Here is an 18293-nt window from a genome sequence, read left to right as displayed (position 1 = left end):
CCTGCCTAATTCTGTTCAAATAATACTGCGGGGCTCTTGGACAAATGTTAGCTCAATGTGAAGAAATTTTATCAGCATTCTGTCAAACCGCACAAAATTCTTCTGCATATTTTCCATGGGTCTATAAAACAGATTGATTACTCATGCTGCCTGCAACAGAAAAGGCTGGACACAATTTGCAGGATTTGAAATTATTTTTTTTTTTGCTATTTAGCAGCATTTCAGTCAACATCCATCTGATCACCACCACTAAGAGCTCACGGCACCTCTAGTGATAATGATTTCATTGATGCTGCAGCAGAACTTTCATAATGGTTTACTATGGTTTTAAAGAAACATCAAAGCAACATGACACCAGCTATCCCTGACAGCTCATGCAGAACAAAAATTATAGTTCAGTTGTGCATATCCAAATATAATCTGCCTAAGGGTGAACAGTTTGTAAATCAAATAATTTGATTGAGAGTACATGCTTTTATTGTGTAGAATCCAGACTTCCTATTCAATTTATCAGGTTTTGTTATACATACAAGTAGGCATGCTCCCTGTTCCTTCATCTGAGATGCCACTGAGCAGTGGAACTCATTAACAGCAGCTAGTAACTAACTAATCAAAAAACAGAGAATCTGCCAGCCCAGGTAGAATAGGAAACCAAATTTACACCTGACAAAAGGAGTAATTAGCGAGCTTAAAGACAACAGGAAATATCAGATGGGGCACAGAACGCATTAATAATTAATACACTAGAACTCTTTGTTATTCCCTTAGAGGGTTTCATTGTTATAACTGTTAAAGTGCATTTTTTATTAGATTACCCACTAAAAAAAGAAATTAAAAGCATCTTACCTATAACTATTCCAAAACGCTCACTTTTTTCTCCACCCCTCCCACCCACCCCCCAAAACACAGTCTGAAAAGTTTTATCCATCATCTGCCAACTGAAGTGCAGCCTTCAAACAGCTGTTTACAAATAAGGAATTGAACTATTTATGGTGTCTCAGTTTTCACATACCATCATCATTGTTTTGCTTTAAGTGGTTTATCATATACTGAATGGGATCATCTGGCTTATGAATTAATAGTTCTTCAAGCATGTTCTGAAAATAAATAGGACAAAGTCAGAGGAAAATTTAACATAGCTATGCAGTTATGATATATGGCATTTTTACAGCAATGTTACAATGAGGATCTTAAAGAATTTATAAATGCTTGTTTATTTTCTTAAGGCCCCTTTCATAGACAAAATTCAGACTATGAAACCTATTTTCAATGCTGAAAAAATTGAAGTAAAGCATGGTCAGAAATTTTCCAATTAAAAAACCCACAAAACCTATTTGCTTTGACTTATTTATGATACATACAGACACCAGAAAGGTTTGCCTTGAGCAGTATGGTGTTGATAAGTGTTGAACCAGCATTTACATAAAAACCATACAAGGAGTTTCAAAACCAGAGTCAACTTATATTACTGTCTCTGCAGGGCAAGTTAAACCTCCTTCTGAAGCACATTCCCACAAGTTTCTGACTAGCCTAGAGGACTGCAGAACAGATAAGACCTGCAGAAAACACAAAACCAACAACTAATCAAAGCCACAAAACCAGCACATTTCATTTTGGTAACTACCAGTCTTCCTCCTACATGAAAAGTAAGCGGTGGGGGGAAGGCTTAAAGAATTTCCTTGAATGTCTATTTCGGAGCCCATTTTCATATTAAATATTTGAGATTATACAGGGCCTTGCTTCAGCAAGCACCAAAAGCAGTGTGGATCTTCTGCTCATTTCAGTGAGGACTGTAGCTTTTACAGGCAGAGAAAGAAATAATACTGAGAAACACTAACTCCATAGATTTTCTTAAAAGACATTTCAGCATAGCCAAAAAATCTGTGATTAGAACTAAACACCAAACAGCAACTAATGTTCTGACTTAGATTATCTACTGAAATGCTTGCACTAGAATAGGACATCTCTTTCTAAAAATCAGTCATAACACTTTAATATTTGCAAGTAAATTCCATAAAATCTGTATATTCCATAAAATTTTATATTCTAACCAATTGATTGTCTTTTATTGGAGTGGCCTATTTTCCTTTTCTAATTCGTCCACTTCATTATAATAATTAAACCACTCAATTTTATTTACAAACTGTTTTACATCCAAGTTCTGATGCTTCAAGATCTGTGCAGTGCATAGCATGGAGTATAAAATTTGTATTTTTATTGGGAGTACATTTAAAAATTACTACCTTTTTTTTTATTTAAAAACATTCATTTAAACTAACAAAACTTAATTTGGCGCCACAATTATCAGCAGCTGTAAAGACAAAAAAAAGCTAAGAAAATCTGGTGATACTACGAACTGTTCAGGCTGACAGTGATTGATACTTTCACTATTTCATGCCCAAGCCCTACCAGATTTACACACATGCTTCATTTCATTCAGCTCTGCTAATCTCAGCTTAATTTTGCATGAGTTGTTACCGTTAATCCCTCGGGGAGGGTCACGTTTTGGGTGTCGTGTTTTAGGCTTCACGTTTGGGGGTTTGTAAATGTTTAAGTTTAGGGCAGTAATTTCAATGCCGTGTTTGTTTGTACCATTATGTTGCTGCAATACAACTGAAGCATGAAAAGGCGGTTCCGGGTAAATTCCTGAGCGTTTAATGTAATATGAGATCCTGCAGCTGCGTTCAATGCCTCATGGCACGGAGAACACAGTATTTCCGTAAAAAAACCCACAAATATGCTACACTAGACATACCCCATGGCGTTGAGTTACAAGAAAAAAACAAAAGGGGTGTGTGGGTAGGGATAGGGAATAAAATAAGCACGTTGTGTGTTTTCTAGTGGATTTGAAAAAGTAAAAAGGCCTTGTAACATAGAGTTACGAGTTAGCAGCGGTACACAGGGGAAGTCTCTCTAACAAGTTCTCGTATCGGGGCAGCAGAACTATTACTCAGTCACTCGCAGAAGCCTCCCCACGCACGACAAAAGGGCTTTCTCCGAACTCACAGAACAAAACATACCTTTTTTTAAGGCAGGGAACCCCACCGTGCTATTTACTGAAATCACAGCGATGTGAGCAGTGTACCTCTTTATTTTTGACACGCACGGCTCCACAGCGAAGCCACCGCAGCAGCAGGGCGGGCAGGGAGCGGTGCCGGGGGAGGCGGGGAGGGGGCTGCCGGGCCGTTCCCTCAGCGGCCCCTCGGGCGGGGCGAACCCTCGTCCCAGCCCTTCCCGCCCTCCGTGCGCCCCCGCCGCCCCCTCCCCGCGGCCCGGCCCGGCCTTTCCCGGCTTCCACACCTCCCTCCCGCAGGCTGCCGCCTTCCTCCGCGAAGAGACGGCACGTACGAACCCCAGCAGCTGCCAGGCTACCGTTAAAATTAATTAAGTTAATTAATTAAGAGAGCCCTCGGCAGGTGCGCTTTCCCCTCACACGGGGACACCCGCCCGCCGGTTTCCACAGGAGCCCGGTACCGGCCGCTGAGGGGAGGGCGGCGGCGCTGCCCCCCAGAGCCAGCCGGGCTCGGGCCCCCCGCCGGAGGTCGTGAGGAAACCAGGCGGCCCCCCCAGCCCGGGGCCGGGCCGTCGCTCGCGGGTGCCCCTCACCACCCCCCCGGGCCCACCGGGCCGGTGTTGGGGTGCCCCCGCGGGGCGGGCGCGGCCCGTTCACCTGCAGGAGCCGGAAGAGCTCCCGCTCCTCCGCGTAGGCGCCCACCGGCGGCGGCCACGGCCGGGCGGGGGCGTCCATGGCCGCCCCTAGCAACCAGCCCCGCCGCTCCGCCGCGTTGCTAAGGAGTGCGTCATCACGGCGCGACGCGGCGAGGCCCCGCGAACTGCCGGGGGTTTCGTCATCGAACAGCGCCGCGCCGCCCCAGGGGAGACGCGCGGTTGCCGGGGAGACGGCGGCGCAGTTGCAGGGGGCCCGGCCAGGCGCTGCCCGCACCGGCCCCTCGGCAGGCGCCGCCGGTAGGGAGCCGCGGGGCGGGGGACCGAGGCCCGCTGGGGCCCCGGGCGGCGGGCAGGGGCGGGGGGCGGCGGGCAGGCCGGCAGGCGAGCCCCGCGGGAGGGCCCGCCGCGGCCCGGGGGGCGCCGGAGCCGGGCAGCCCTGGGGCGGCCGTGGGGGCCGGAGCAGCCGCCTCTCCCCCCGGCCCGGACGCAGCCGTGCGGCTGATGCGGTGCTGCGACAGAGCCCGGGGCTGATGGCCCGGACCGGCAGCGGGCCCGTCGGGGCGCTCCGCCGCTTTGGCAGCGCCGTTACAAACCGTTACCATACTCGGGGGCTCTGGGGCTGCAGAGCTTTGACACAACATATCTTGCCTTATTGCCTTCTGTTTTCTCCCCCCGCCCCTTTTTTTTAATTTTTCCACTAACCTACACAGTTCCAAAGCAGGTGAAAGAGTTACATATGTAGAACAGCATCGTTTCTAAAAAGCAGCTCCCTTCCTCTCCTTCTCTCCCAAAATCCAGGAGAAAAAAAAATGAATGAGATAAAGGAGGCTCTAAGAAACACGGAGCAGAACTACAAGCTCTTCCAGCAGCAGCAGTTTACATTTATTAGAGCACTGCAACGCACCCGAGAGAATGCCCGTGACGTGTTAAGACCCGTGGCAAGCATCAGCCAGGTACAAAGTATTCAGCACAAAGTTCTCTGCTGATGAGAACAGGGACCGATGCAGGGCTGTCATGCACTTGGGTCTAGCTGAGGGATGAATAAATGTTTTTACTAAGGGAAGATGCACAAAAACTCTCTAGTAACGTTTGTGTATACCTCTGCAAACCAGTGGCAAAAGATTAAGTAGGGAAGAGAAATACCTATGTTAGGTCTTCCCGTTACAGAGAAGGAATTTTACTGCTGAGCATCGCTCTATGATTTAGTTTAACACCATCATTTCACTGCTGAGCCGCAGCCAGAAATACAGGGTACAAGAAAACAATCAAACCGACCCTCCTTCCCCAGCCACACATGGAATCCATAATCCTTAACTTGTAGTAACCAGCATGCTTGCCTCTTCCCCCTGGTATTGGTGCTGCTGTATCTTTCTATAGTGCTTATTAAAAATAATGGCTGTGTTACAGAGGTAGGATGATGGATTGAGGGCTGAAAGTCTCAAGTGGGCTAGGGGTTTTCTGGGCTGGTAAGTGAATTGTCTTGGAATTTTTATAACATGGGATGTTTTAAGTAGTGCGAAGAACTTAAACCACCTGCAGATAAGAGAGGGAAGAAAAATCTAAATAAAATTAGAACTGTGGATTTGAGACAGCAGAACCCAGGCACAAAAACCAGCTGGATGCCAAAGCCAGAGTGAAAGCCAAGCTGTTATTAGGATTAGGACACAGTAGCGAGCTGGTTGTCTTTTCTAAGGGCTGATTCTCTCTAATATAAGTGATTTGCTCGTAACATTGAAGAGGATTGTGACAGACATAATGCTGAACCATTTTTTCCAAAAATAGGCATTGAGGTTTTGCATAACATTATGCTGTTTTTAAAAGCGCCAATATTTCAGTGGCACTGAGCAAGCCTGAGCTCTGCTGCTTGGCAGAAGTGGAAGGCCGGTTTGTTGCGGGGACGAAACCTTGTAGGTAACGACTTCAGCAGTTACATTGATCCATCGTTTGTGGTACAGTAACATGTTTGTGGTGGCAAACTGTACTGCACGGACAGTCCTCAGGGTACCACCACATTACCCCGGGGGGAGGATGAGAAACGGAAAAGAGCGGGTTACTGGGGAGAACCAGGAGCAACTGATGCAGCACATATTGGTGATGCGTTGTACAGGAATCAAACCGCTACCAAATAGTTTACTAGTGACAAAAACAGGCATCCATTTTATTTCACTACCATTCTCCTGAATCAGCCCAATTCTGTTTTTAATTTTGCATGGGTGGGCACAAGAATAAAAACAACTAATGCAGAAATATGTGTGGCCTCAGCCTACAGTTGGCTTGACTGCCAGCTTTCTTTGCATATAAACACAGACCCTACAGAAAAAAAAATGATACTGCACTTGAACATGGCTACATTTCTATCCCCTAAAAGCTCAATGTGGTAGCATTTTTAGTGTTGAGTGATGACATTTCTCAGAGAAAAAGAGGAAAGCATAGTAAGGTGGAAAGGTCAAAGAGCACACCATGGTCAGGCAATGGCAGCAGCTCCTTAAAAGACTTCTGCGTGGAGTAGGGTATAAAGTCAAATCCCAAGTGAGACAAACTCGTCAACCATTTCTTCAGCCAGAGATTCAAATCACCCAGTGGGTCTCTGCACTGCAGAGCCTGGCTGTGGCCGTGACATCAGCCCAGCACAGGGGCTGTGCATGAACTCCCCTGGCTGCAGCTCAGCTGCTCCGCAGCTGCTGGCTAATGCAGAGCTGGGCAGCCCTTGCGAGCCGTTGTTCCTTGTAGTCCTGGTCCCCATCCTGGTTAGGCAGGTGCATTAACGCTCTGTTGTTGATGTGGCCAAAAAGAAGTCCTGTTATCCCAGCGGTGAACATCCAAGCTAAAACACTATTCTCTTTAGGACTATTTCTGCTCAGAGCAGCAATAAAAAATCCTGCCACTCACAAGGACACAATGCTCAGCAAACAGTGTGGAAGGAGGAATCTGTAGTGGAAATGGACCCTTAGGGGCCATTTTTTATTTTTCTTACAAACCTGCTGAGAGTTTGCCCAAGCACATAGCATGGCTTTTCTGTATGCAGAAACCATACTGATGTTGGAACAGCTACTTCGTTCTTGTCTTGAAATCTTAACAGAAAGCACTGAAGGTGTTAAGAGTCCAGCTATGACTGCCAACCAGATCGCACAGTATTTTATATTCTGACCACTCACATCTGAAGTGCCTATAATTTCTTTGGAGAAGGTACTTAATCTCTTGGCATAACGTTTCATCATGCAATACCATTCACTCCAAGTAACAAAAAAGCTCAAGGCAAACAGGGAATATCATTGCTATAACAGGTTAGCAAGGACAATTTAGGTTAAATGGGATTAGTTTTCAGTCACATCTAGTGATGCCAAATAACCATGAAGAATGTGTGATGCAAACACATCACTCCAAACCATTCCCAGCACAGTCACTGCCCTCACCTCCCACCGGGCTCTGCCTAGGCAGCCATGGCAGTGGGTACCCTGCTCAAAGCAGGCAGAAACTCTGCTCACGCTCACCCTGTTTCTACAGTGCTTACAGTGCTGTATTTTTGGCAGTGGTGCTCCTGTACTTCTTCAAAGAGGGAGGAAGGCTCACCGGTGTGCTGACATGCAAATCAGTTGCCCCAGCCCTCTTCGGTCAAGAGGAGCGACAAGCAAACATCTCAGATGTGCTCTAGAAATCCTACTACCTGCCACGTTATTGCAGTTTCCGTAGTGGCTCAGGCCTGCAGTGTCACAAGAGAAAGCAGCTTCTCCTCACTACCCTGAGTAACTTTGCAGCATAAGTTAAATATAATTTAACATGTGTGACTGTCTGTCCCCATGTACAGGTACAGTCCTACATGGACCATCACTGTAACAATTCCACAGACAGGTGTATCCTCAACATGTTCCTAAACATCTGCAACGATCTATGCAATCTCTGCCAGAAGCTGGAAACTCTGCAATCTGGTAACGACATCACCGATGGCATTTTGGAGAGATGCAAGCTGCTCCTTAGCCACAGCAATGATCTGAGCACCATCCGAGCTAAGTAGGTCTCTCCGTCAGCTTGGCTTCTCTAAGGCGACTGTCACATATTCCCACTTCATCAATTCTGTTACAACACCTTTCTGGCTTTAGCGCGGGTACAAGGTGCTACCCAGTTTGTTCTTCCAGCTGTTGGGAAAACATTGCCAGCCTCCATTCACAAAAAGGGGGTGGTTTATTTGTTCTTTTTACCCGTGCACGGCAGGGCATATACAGGCAGGTTAGCACCCCGAAGTCCCATGCAATGCTCAGGCTGTTTACCTCCTTCCTCCTATTCCTGCTCTGCACAGAGCTCGTTTCTGTGGTACAAGTGCCTGTACGTGCTCTTGAAGCCCTCCAGATCCAGCCCAACAGCGGCACCAGTGTGTTTGGCAGGACTCCTTTCTCAGGATGCAGTTCTAGCCAAGCCTTTTTGTTTTGAGGAAACAGCTGGCTGTGCATTTCTGCTCCTCCCCTGGGGTCCCGGGGTGACACCATGGACTCACCAGGTTGCATTGCGGGGACTACTCTGCCAGTTGTTTCCTTCTGTCCCGCAGATACCCCCACGATGTAGTGAATCGCCTGAGCTGTGACGAAGCAAAGAATCATTACGGAGGTGTGGTGAGCCTCATCCCCATCGTTCTAGACTACGTGAAGGAGTGGGTAGCCCACACTGAGAAGCTGCCACGGCACATGCTGTGTAACGTGAGTGGTGGAAGTGCTCTCTCTGAGAAGAGGACACCCCAGGGTGCACCAGCTAGGGCAGCCGTTTCCCAAACACCACCTCCTGTGCCCCTTGGAGCTCAGACCTCAGTTAGTAACAACAATAATGTACAAGCGCAGGGGAGTAAGCATGTCCGGAAGAAGTACCTGAATAACACAGAAAATCACAGTGGGAAACTTAAAGGTCCCTGAAAACCACCAGGTAGACACGCCTTTTAAGGGATCAAAGTTCACACATCTTCTGCTTACCGCCTTTGATCAGGCAGCTAATTAAAGACAAAGAAATAAACACTAGAGATCCTTCCTGTCTGAGTCCACTTTCTGAGGAATTAGCCTCATAAGCCAGCGTCAGACGAACACATACTCTTTCCCTTGCTGATAATTCCACTCTCCTCAAAGTCATATCCCAACAGAAGCAGCTGGAGCACTACAGCTGGTCCCTTTGACCAGCGCTGCGGTGGGAGCAGGGAGTAGGCAGGAGTCATCAGGTTCTAATCTCTCAGGCAATGAATCTTCAGCAAGCTACCCGAAACAGGCGATTACAGTTTCCCAGTCCTCTTGCTGAGGAACTCACTCACCAAAGCCAGAGGTGTGAAGAGCCTGCATGTCTGAAGGCAGAGTGGCAAAAGGCCTCTCATTATGGATTCAGACATGTTTGAGATTTAGACTTGTCCCTAAAGTTCCCTCACCCCACTGAAGTTGTGTGGTGATTTGGACCACTGCATCGATGCCTACAGGACAGCAATGATGTCTCCTTTACATGCCACTGAGCTGCAGTGGTCAGTGTGCTCCAGCTGCGCTCTGTTGCATCCTTCTTGCAGGCTCTCGCGCCATTGCAGGGACACACCACTCCCCTGACACCTGTTTGACTCCTTTGGCATCCAAGCTAGAGATGTAAAGGAGAACAAACCTCATTCTGCACTTAGTTTGGTAGACTGACAATACCCGAACTTGATTGAATAAAATCCCTGCCCTCCCCAGAGCTCTGCAAAACTAACGTCATTTCTGCTAAATGTGATTGATGGGAATCTGGTGGGAGCAGAGAGAGAAAGCTGTGGCCGTTTTCAGATGGTTCCTCTTCAAATTGCAAATTAAAATGTCTGTGCTTTCCCTTTTCCGAGACGAGAATCCAGCTTGCTTAGCTTTCAAGGATGTTACAAGGCTTAGTTCATTAAAACTGCAAGGCATCTGAAATGGTCTCATGCCGCTTTGCTACCAGCACTTTGCAATTCCAGCGCAGCCACCTTGTGCCGGTGCTGAGAAGAGCTGGCTGCCCAGCCTGCCCAGGGAGGGTCGGCAGAGCCACAGGCTATTCCCATTCTCTGGAGCTGAGATGCCCTTTTGGCGATGCTTTTATTCAACCCGTTAACTGCGAACTTAAGATCTCAATAGCGCGGTGTCTCCCCTGTATCTGACAGCTCTTTTCCCCTCCCACAGACACATTAGCTCCTGTTCTTTGCATCCTGCTGGAAGACACTCCTGAATAAACAATCTCCCCTTGCATACCTGCCTCAGTGTGCTGCAACTGTGAGAAAGCTTTTGCCTTAAGACAACCAGATTTTAGCAACAAGCAGCCAAAAAAACCCAGGGAGAATTAATGCAGAGGAGGGAACATAGGAAGGAATGATAGCTCCGGTGAAATGGGAAGCGTTTGCAAAAGCATTTTTATTTCTCACAGAACTCCACCTTTCTTTTGCACCTTTTTCCCCCCTTCCCCTGTCCACTGCACTGCGGTGCAATATATCTATCCACTCTGGAGTAGGAGCCTATTTTTAGGAGATGACATGATCCAACTGAGTCGAACCTTGGTGAACTCAAAATGGTAACAAAGCTCGCCAGGGTCACCCAGAGACTCCTGGGCACTAGGGGGGCCACAGCTGGCAGCACCAGACCGTCACCCTCTCGGGCTTTACTTGCAAGCCCTGTCGCAGAAGCAGCTTCAGGCAGAAAAATCAAAGTCGCTCGCAGCTGCCTTATTGTGTTTCATGTTGCAAAAACACGTGTCCGATGACAGTTGCCACCTTGGAAAGTTTTACAGAACAAGTACACGCTGTGTGGACTAAAACACAACAAGTGCTGGGGACACAAGAGACGCTGTTCCCAGATCTCCCTGACTGTTGTGCAGTTTAAATTTGAACACGCAGGCTCTGACGAGACCAAAATTATCCTCCAGTTTGTGGTTCACTTTCAGCTTCCACTGCACAGCACAGATGGCTTGTCAGAACAGTCCTCTCCAATGCAGCCTACTACCTCCCCAACCCAACGCCACTGCCATTGTCTGTCCGTACTCCACCAGGGTTGCGATACAAGCAGGAAACACAGTTCCCAAACCTTAATTATAATTTCTACCCTAGCCTTATCCTTTCAATCAGTCTGATGCAGCCAAAATTTTAAGGCACAAGCAGAAAACTTGCAGTCTGAAGTTTGGCAATGACATGACCAGAATCTGTTGGAAGACTGCAAAGTTAAGTCTCACAAAAACGTCTAGACAAATTACTTAATTTCCATACAAGTTCTCCTCTTCCAGAGTGGATGGACACTTCAAAAGACAAAAAGATACAGCAAGGATTGTTTTTCTCTACTACAAATCAAGCTGTTTGAAGAATTTACATGAACAGGATGTAAATGCCAAACACAGAAGTGCAATAAAGTTTTACTTTAGCCTCTGTGAGCATAAATTGCAAGATACACACTGAGAAACCAGGCAGGGCACTGACTGGCTTACTGAGAGATCTGTCACTTAGTCCAGAAAATAAATGCGTCTTTTTTGTTCAAAGACTGAAGAGATGCGGGCGGTAGCGGATGATCTCCACAGAACCCTGGCAGCTGCAGGCTCCCCCTGAAGCACCCAAGGGTCAGCCCAGGCTGTAGCCAACCTGTGATCAGGTTGAAATAGTCGGGACGTCAAGCACCTGGCGCCAGCGGCCCACCCGCCGAGAGGAAGGGGCACAGCTCGGATCCCCAGCCAAGCTCGTGCACCAGGGCTGGCGGTGGGCTCTCAAGGGAACGAGATGGGGGAGCCACGGCAGCAGGGACACTCGGCATCCCCAAAATGTTGTTAAAGGATGAGGGGTGAGGTGGTGAGCTTTGCCTGGTGGCTGTAGCTGGGAGGCAGCGGAGCAAGGGTTGGGTCCTGCCCACCAGCTGTGGGCCCCTGCGCTGCCCCCCTCACACTCTCATATTAGTGTCCACTGGGCAAAGGCTCTTAAAAGTGGTTTTTGAAAAGCTCTGACAATCCCACTGTGCCCCCAGCCCCCACCCAAAGGGGCTTCGTAACACTGGTTACACGTAAGCCGCAGGGCTGCAGCACGCCAGGTCCCGCTCCTTCCCCAGCTCCTGCTGCTGGCACATCAATTTTTCTTCCCTTTCATTTCAAAGGAGCCATCGGCTGCTCCCTGTCACCACCACCCTGCTCAGGCAGGCCGCTCGCCCCCTGACAGGAGAGCTTTGTTTTCGGGAGTTCTGAATGCGTGTGGAGGGCGTGTAGCACCACTGCAAACTGAGCTTTACTAAAAGCTCAACTGCAAAGTGAGCATGGCAGTGCTGAGACAGAGCACAGACCACTTCGAAGAAACCATAAATAGCGTTTGGCACACATTAAAGATCACCAAGTCAGTCCAAAACCAGACAGTGCTCTTGGATTGACAAGGACTTCCAGAAAAAAAGAAAAAAGATTTCACCATGTAAAGCTCACAAACACCAAAATCATCAAGGCCATCAGTCAGAATTATTTGGATAAAGTTTTGTGCGAAAAGTAAAGCCTATGTGAATGCTAACTAAGCTTTATTTGCAAAGCTCCTGTGCGTACGAACATATGAAAAAATAACTCAGCTTCTACTGATTTTCTGAACTATTTTGTAACCAATTACTTTTAGAATCCACCACTGCACCAGCAGCTCAGTAGTTCCAATAAATCAAGATCGATCAGCAAACATACTTTAAATTCAGGAAATGAAATGATTTCTTCCCTAATGTCCACTGCATGTTTATCAGCTGGGTTATAAACCACCAAACATACTGTTGAGCATTAGCAAGTAGGGAAGGTACTTTATTTTTCTCGTTGTACCCTAGTGAATGTACTTCTGTCTGTAATATATACCTAATTATTTTTCACACCGGCACGTGCAGCTTTTCAATGCTAAGCTTGTTAAGGGGCATGCAAAATAGATTTAAGGTAAGGTAAGAGCAAGTCAAATTCACTTTGTGCTTTGTTTTCAGTTCACTTACACTCTGCTGTAGAACTCGTCCCAGTGCAAAAGGCCCCCAAACAACTTTCTATAGCACTTAACTTTAAGCTAATGTTTATGGTAACTTTTATATAATAAAATTCTCCATAAACACCGTTACTCAGCCAAAGCATGTTCACAGACAGACTGTATGTAACATGCACCATCCCCTTGCACATGTTGTTCAAATTTAAGAATTATACTCAGTCGTTAACTGGAATGCTGAGGTGCATGTATGAATTTCTAAATTTCTTTGAATAACCTTTCAAATATTTATTTATTTCAAGGAAAAAAAAAACCAACAAAAATGCCAGTTGGGAAAAAAAACCCAAGAAGAGCCCCCATGAGAACAACCTTAACCTGCTAGTTTACGCTTACAGTAAAATGGCCCCAAAGTTGCCCTTAGTTTGAGAAACTGTTGTCCTGCACATACAGTGACTCTTGAGCAGGGCACGGACCAGAAAAGCACGTAGACAAGGACAGAGCGAGTCAGCCAGCTTCTGACAGTGTCCCCAGCTTTGCAAACAACAGTCTTTGACATTTTCAGCTATTAATTTGTCTAATTGCTGTGCAATCTCTAGACTGCGTGAACAATGCCATACAGAAAGCTCATACGCAGATTTGCAGTACTGAATTGTTCGCAGTTAATTTATGGATTATACCGGCATGTTGTCAAGTTTGGTTTTCACAGAAGAAAAAAGCCTTTGGCTCCACGCAGAAAAATAAGCTTCTAACAACGAACCCCATGCAAAAAGGGGCAGAACCACTTATCTGCTCTGTACCACGCAGATCTTGGAAGATGTTTCGATAATGACCTTGTTTCTGCATGTTTCCTCTCAGCACAGCTTGGGCCCAAAGAGGTCAGCTTGCAGGGAATTTAACACAAAGTAGTGCAAAACAATACATTTTATTTGTTCACAGTTAAACACAAGCAACTGCCTTGACATTTTAGAACATTCTAATAAGGACAGCAAAACCTCCTTTTGGTTTAAGTTCTCTTTAGCTTACGATTGTACCATTTCCTCGTATTTCATATTTATGGCATTTAATGTGGATTGTTTAACATGCTTACAAAGAGCGAGGCAGGGAACAGATTAACTTGACAAAGACAGCAATTTTAGATTTAACTAAAAGCAGTCAGTTAAAAAAAAAAAAAATCTGTTTCCACTTCACTGATGGGACCCCTTCAAACAAACTGCAAGTTAACTACATACAGCAGATCCATGATTTTTAGACTTACCAAAAAAAAAAAAAAATTGCAAAATTTGTTCCTCCATAATCTTTGTGGTCCATAAACAAACCTAAAGTGGTTTCCATTACTATCCCGTTGCTAAAAATCCTTTTTAAAAGAAGAAAAAAGCCACCTTATCAATGAGCTTGCGTTACTGCCAGGGCATTTTTGTAACTGACAACAAAAACCACCTCTCCTCAGAACAAGTGAAGTCGTCGTATAAAGCAAGAAACTTCTGGGCTTGGCAGAGCAGAAGGATGGGCGAACACACTCCTCCAGCACAACGGCACCCAACAGCTGAGCCAGCCCTCCAAGGGCAAGGTGCAAACCATTCACTCCTGGGGCTGGGACCCGCTGGGGCAAGAGGGCAGGAAACCTCCAAATCTTACCGAAACATACGCTACCACGTTTGCTACCACTAAGTCTTAGAAAAACCTATGGACATGTCGACAAAACCAGTCTGTCACTTACAACCAACTCTCTATTTTCTATTCCATGCAGATTCAAGCTTGGACAAAACCACTGAAGTTCACCTTTACTTTCAGAGTTAGGACTGACCAACCGAAAGGACACAGAGTCATTGAGACAGGCAGAAATGTATTTAGACCCTAGGTGTTACGGAAGAAGTGGAAACGGGACGAAAAGCACTGTCAGGCGCCTGCTGGCGTTATTGCCAGCTGCTTTGACAGAGTCCTGTTCCTAACCAGGTTAAGAAGGGATTTGATCTACAAGTGCAAGTGTATTTGGACTTGATTTATATGTGAGACTATTCTTAAACAGCAGCTGCCACCCACAAAACGTTTAAGAAAAGAGGCCACGTGTGATACAGGGTAACCGTGAAGCCCGACATGTCTAAGTTCACACAGACCCAGACATATCTAACACTTAAAACAAGCACACTGCTTTCCTAACAGCAGGCTCTCTTTCTTCTGTCACAAAGGACACAGTCTGACCACTGAGAAGCCCTGATCCCACAGTCCTCCTTCACAGAAGGCTCATCGTTGACTTAAAACACGACCAATGCAGAAAGGCTTCGTGACAGAATTCCGATTCTCAGTTTGAGCAGGCTTTATCCCTGGCCTTGTCTTCCAAGGAAACGGGATGAGGGCGAAGGGGAGATACCTGGAGCCAAACTGACATCACTGAGCTGAAAAATGCGCTGCAGTCTGAGCAGAACAGCACTCAAAGGAAACCATGTTCTGTAAGGCAAGCCTGAAAACGCATTCCCAGGAAGAATGAAGCCAATTTCTTGCACTCAAAACACAGTGGCCTTGCTCAGATCTGGAATGAAGACCAGAGCTATGAAACAGGGCCAGGCAGCACAAGTATTTCCCTGATTAGAGAAACAAACGCTCCTCTGCAAATCTTCATAAGCTTGCAATGCTATACACATGTTCTGCACGCTCTCCCTTACTTCATTCAGTAAAGTTTCCCTTTCCCTCTTCTCCCACCCCAACTGCTTTCCCATACGAACCAGTCTGAGGTCAGTACCGGTCTGTCAGGCAAACAAATACCAGAAAGATCAGAAGCTAGTGTTTTAACAAGTCTTCAGCAAATACGGTCTCTTCCGCATGACAAGCTCCAGTTCCTTATTAAGTGTCTGTTCAAATGTAACTTGCCAGGAAATGTTAAGGACAATATAAACAATGATCATGAATCAGGGCGAATGAATCGTTTTGCAGAGGTACACTGTTCTTTAAACATTTAGGTATTTGATCAGAGTCCAACTTAATGAAGACTGGGCTCTGAGGATGAGGGACAGGCAAAATAAGAGACCTTTAGATGAATGCACTAGAAACTCTAGCGCTGCTTCGTTCCAGGATGAAAGCAACCGAAGTCACCCGGACAGGCAGCACAGATAACTGCTCTAAATTGGGAAGCTTGCAAGGAAATACAAAGCATTCATAATAGACTCACAAATGTTAATTTGGCCTCATATTGCACTCAAGTTCATAAACGCAGCCACTCAACTGGGGACAGGGAGAAAGGGAAAAAATACTTGCAAACGCTAACAGTTGTCCCTTCAAATTAGTACACGCTGCTAAGGACTGAATTTGAGAAAGAAGAAAGAGTTAGGCTGGGCGTTTCAATTCCAGACCCAAAAATCCACTTTGCATTCATTCAGCAGCCTTCTTCCGTTTCTGGACATCAATCCTATTCCGCTGCATGAGCTAGCTGCTCAGACCAAAAAAACATAAAAGCTTTTAGTTAAACTTGCATTCACGCCTCCTGTTCTATGCCAAGAATATGAAAATAACACTGATTGACTATCTTCCTTTTTAACTGTGGTCATGATGAGTTTCATTGTAGTCCATGATATGAAGCTGTCCAACACTACTTTCCTGGATCTTAGGCGAGAGACTAAGGTTATCGGGGCTTGGAGGGGCCTTTGTCTCCATGCTTGGATCTTTATATAGTTCAGTCTTTAGAGCATCAGAAAGCCTGTTGATGGTTACACCCTCCTCATCACACTGGCTCTCACTCTTGTTGCGAAATAATTCTCGTGCCTTCATTCCAAGGAAGCTCTTGGAGCTGGGGAGCGAACCTACAGTCAGTGGGACAGCAGTTGAGGGCTCCAGCAACACGGATGCCTCCCAGCGACTGCTGAATCTCTGGTTCTGGGGTTTTTCTGGGGTGGAGAGCTCACTGCTGCTGCCACCCTTACTGCTACTACTGCCTCGAGTGCTGGGAGGTTTGGTCTCTCCGTTTCTACCATTTATTTCTTCACTGTGTCCTGCCACAGTATCTTCATTACCACAATCCAGCCTGTTTTGGAAAGAGAGAGGATACAGTGTCAAGGAAATGGTAGCAACTTCGCAATGGAAAAGGGAAGGCAGGTGACCCTGATTGGCTTTCCATTTCTGCTTCTGTGTATGTACTTCCAACAGTTTTCTTGTCACAGTTTTGCAGCAAAGCAGAAGTGACAGAGGGTAACTGCAAAGTAAGTGTCACATGCTCAGCTTTGCAACATCCAGTGTTTGCAAGTCCAAAGCGGACAATAATCACAAAGCAGAATGGAACTCTATCCTGATCTGTTAAGGTAAAGGACGAGATCTGTACATCATTCCTTGGATTGCAGATCTTTCTTTAACCTAGCCCAAGCATAGGCGATTGTCACAAATCCGGTGTGCAAGAAATTACCCTGATGCTGTAGCAGAATGTGGTGCAGGAAAAAAAAAATAAAGGTATGATCTTAGGGAAAGCACAGAAACACCTAGATGCTTTATGTAAAACAACTACTTAACAACAGTGTAACAATTTTTAGATTAAAGAGACTGGTCTGAAAAGTACTTCATGAGCACTTCCAGTTTTTTCAATGACTGTCAGTTACCTGGGCAGAGTCCTGAAATAGATTCAGCCTATAAAAGGGGGAGTAACAGAAATGTTTTGAGATAATGCATCCAAGTGCTAAGAATTCCACAAGGGTATCAAATTCCAAGGAGCTGGTCATCAGTCCAGCACATTTTACATCTCACCCTTACCTTTCTTCTGCTGCTTCAGCTGCTTCGGTTTTATCGTCTTCAAGTTTTTTCAGTAAGCTGCTCTTCTCCAACCGGCCAAACAGATCCAAGATCTCCAGTTCAAATGCCTGTGTGATTCTTTTCTGGGCCTTGTACCTACTTTCTACTGCTTGCAGCTGACCTCTGAGCAGAAAAAGAAACCAAAATCCATCAGGTCCAGTGTCTCCAGATTCTGCCTCAACTATGACAATGCATCTGTCAATGCATAGCTAAAATTTTAGATGAAACCCCTACCTTGCTTGGATTTTGACATCTTCCAGGTATTTCTTTTGCTCCAGGAAGAGGTGGTCCTTTTTAGCAAGCTGACATTCCAGTTCAGCTATCCGTTTCTGGGAAGCATCAAGCCTTTGGCTTTGCTGTTGAACACACAATTTTGCTTTCTCCAGTTCTTTCCGAAAAGCAGCGTGCAACATTTCAACCTCCTCGAAGGAAAGAACACAATGTTAAAGTATAATGATTGTGTGTTATTTTTATTAATATTTAGACATGTTTCTGATGCTATACATAGGCACATTTTTAAACAAGATGGAATAAAAGAAGCATTTCTAAAAACAGATATAGAAAACTGTATACTCTGAAGATGTACACTATTAAGTTACTGTGAAAATAACCATACATCACTGGAATTTATTAGCACTTTATTGTTCCTTATGAAGTGTCTTTTCAGCAAAGCAAACTTGCTGCTTCTGCACCAGATTAGAATAGACAAACGCTGTTTTAAAGCCATTTTTGCAACATGACCTTCATTAAATACCAGTCAAAGACTTTTCTTTTTCTTTTAAAGCTTATTATTCACCTTCTTTAATTACTTGCTCTCACGCAGGAACAGTTATATTGTTGTGTAATTTACTTGCTTCTAATTAAAAAAAGGTTTCTTTGAAGTCAGGAAGTAAAACCATATGAACCACAGAAGTTTTAGTGAAGTTAATACTAACTCTTA

General features: G+C 45.7%; 3 protein-coding genes across 8 annotated transcripts in view; 1 reads left to right on the top strand and 2 right to left on the bottom strand.

The window, feature by feature from the left end:
* The window catches only part of AK8 (adenylate kinase 8), a 72817-nt gene extending 69024 nt beyond the window's left edge, over positions 1-3793 (bottom strand). Inside the window, exons 1-2 of the mRNA XM_040605264.1 lie at positions 3671-3793; positions 1013-1097 (exon numbers count right to left, since the gene is read on the bottom strand). Of these exons, the coding sequence (XP_040461198.1) occupies positions 1013-1097; positions 3671-3748 (163 nt within the window). The 5' untranslated portion in view covers positions 3749-3793. The remainder of the gene's footprint in view (positions 1-1012; positions 1098-3670) is intronic.
* Positions 3300-8669, top strand: SPACA9 (sperm acrosome associated 9). Of its 2 annotated transcripts, none has more exons than XM_040605267.1 (4): positions 3300-3344; positions 4468-4622; positions 7475-7677; positions 8210-8669. In XM_040605267.1, exons 2-4 carry the CDS (start codon positions 4479-4481, stop codon positions 8565-8567), a joined length of 705 nt encoding a protein of 234 aa, XP_040461201.1. In that variant the 5' UTR covers positions 3300-3344; positions 4468-4478; the 3' UTR covers positions 8568-8669. The 2 variants fall into 2 exon arrangements, with proteins under 2 accessions (XP_040461201.1, XP_040461199.1); XM_040605265.1 differs by lacking the exon at positions 3300-3344 and adding an exon at positions 3859-3966.
* Positions 8670-13489: 4820 nt separating this feature from the next.
* The window catches only part of TSC1 (TSC complex subunit 1), a 29025-nt gene continuing 24221 nt past the window's right edge, over positions 13490-18293 (bottom strand). For 4 of the 5 annotated variants that reach the window (XM_040605261.1, XM_040605259.1, XM_040605260.1 and 1 more), the window contains 3 exons: positions 17588-17775; positions 17315-17476; positions 13490-16598 (listed from right to left, as the gene is read on the bottom strand). In XM_040605261.1, the coding sequence (XP_040461195.1) occupies positions 16112-16598; positions 17315-17476; positions 17588-17775 (837 nt within the window). In that variant the 3' untranslated portion in view covers positions 13490-16111. The remainder of the gene's footprint in view (positions 16599-17314; positions 17477-17587; positions 17776-18293) is intronic. The other variant, XM_040605262.1, reaches the window with a different exon arrangement.

This window comes from Falco naumanni, chromosome 9, assembly GCF_017639655.2.
Source record: "Falco naumanni isolate bFalNau1 chromosome 9, bFalNau1.pat, whole genome shotgun sequence".
In the NCBI taxonomy this organism is placed as follows: domain Eukaryota; kingdom Metazoa; phylum Chordata; class Aves; order Falconiformes; family Falconidae; genus Falco; species Falco naumanni.
This window is presented reverse-complemented; position numbering and strand designations above follow the sequence as displayed.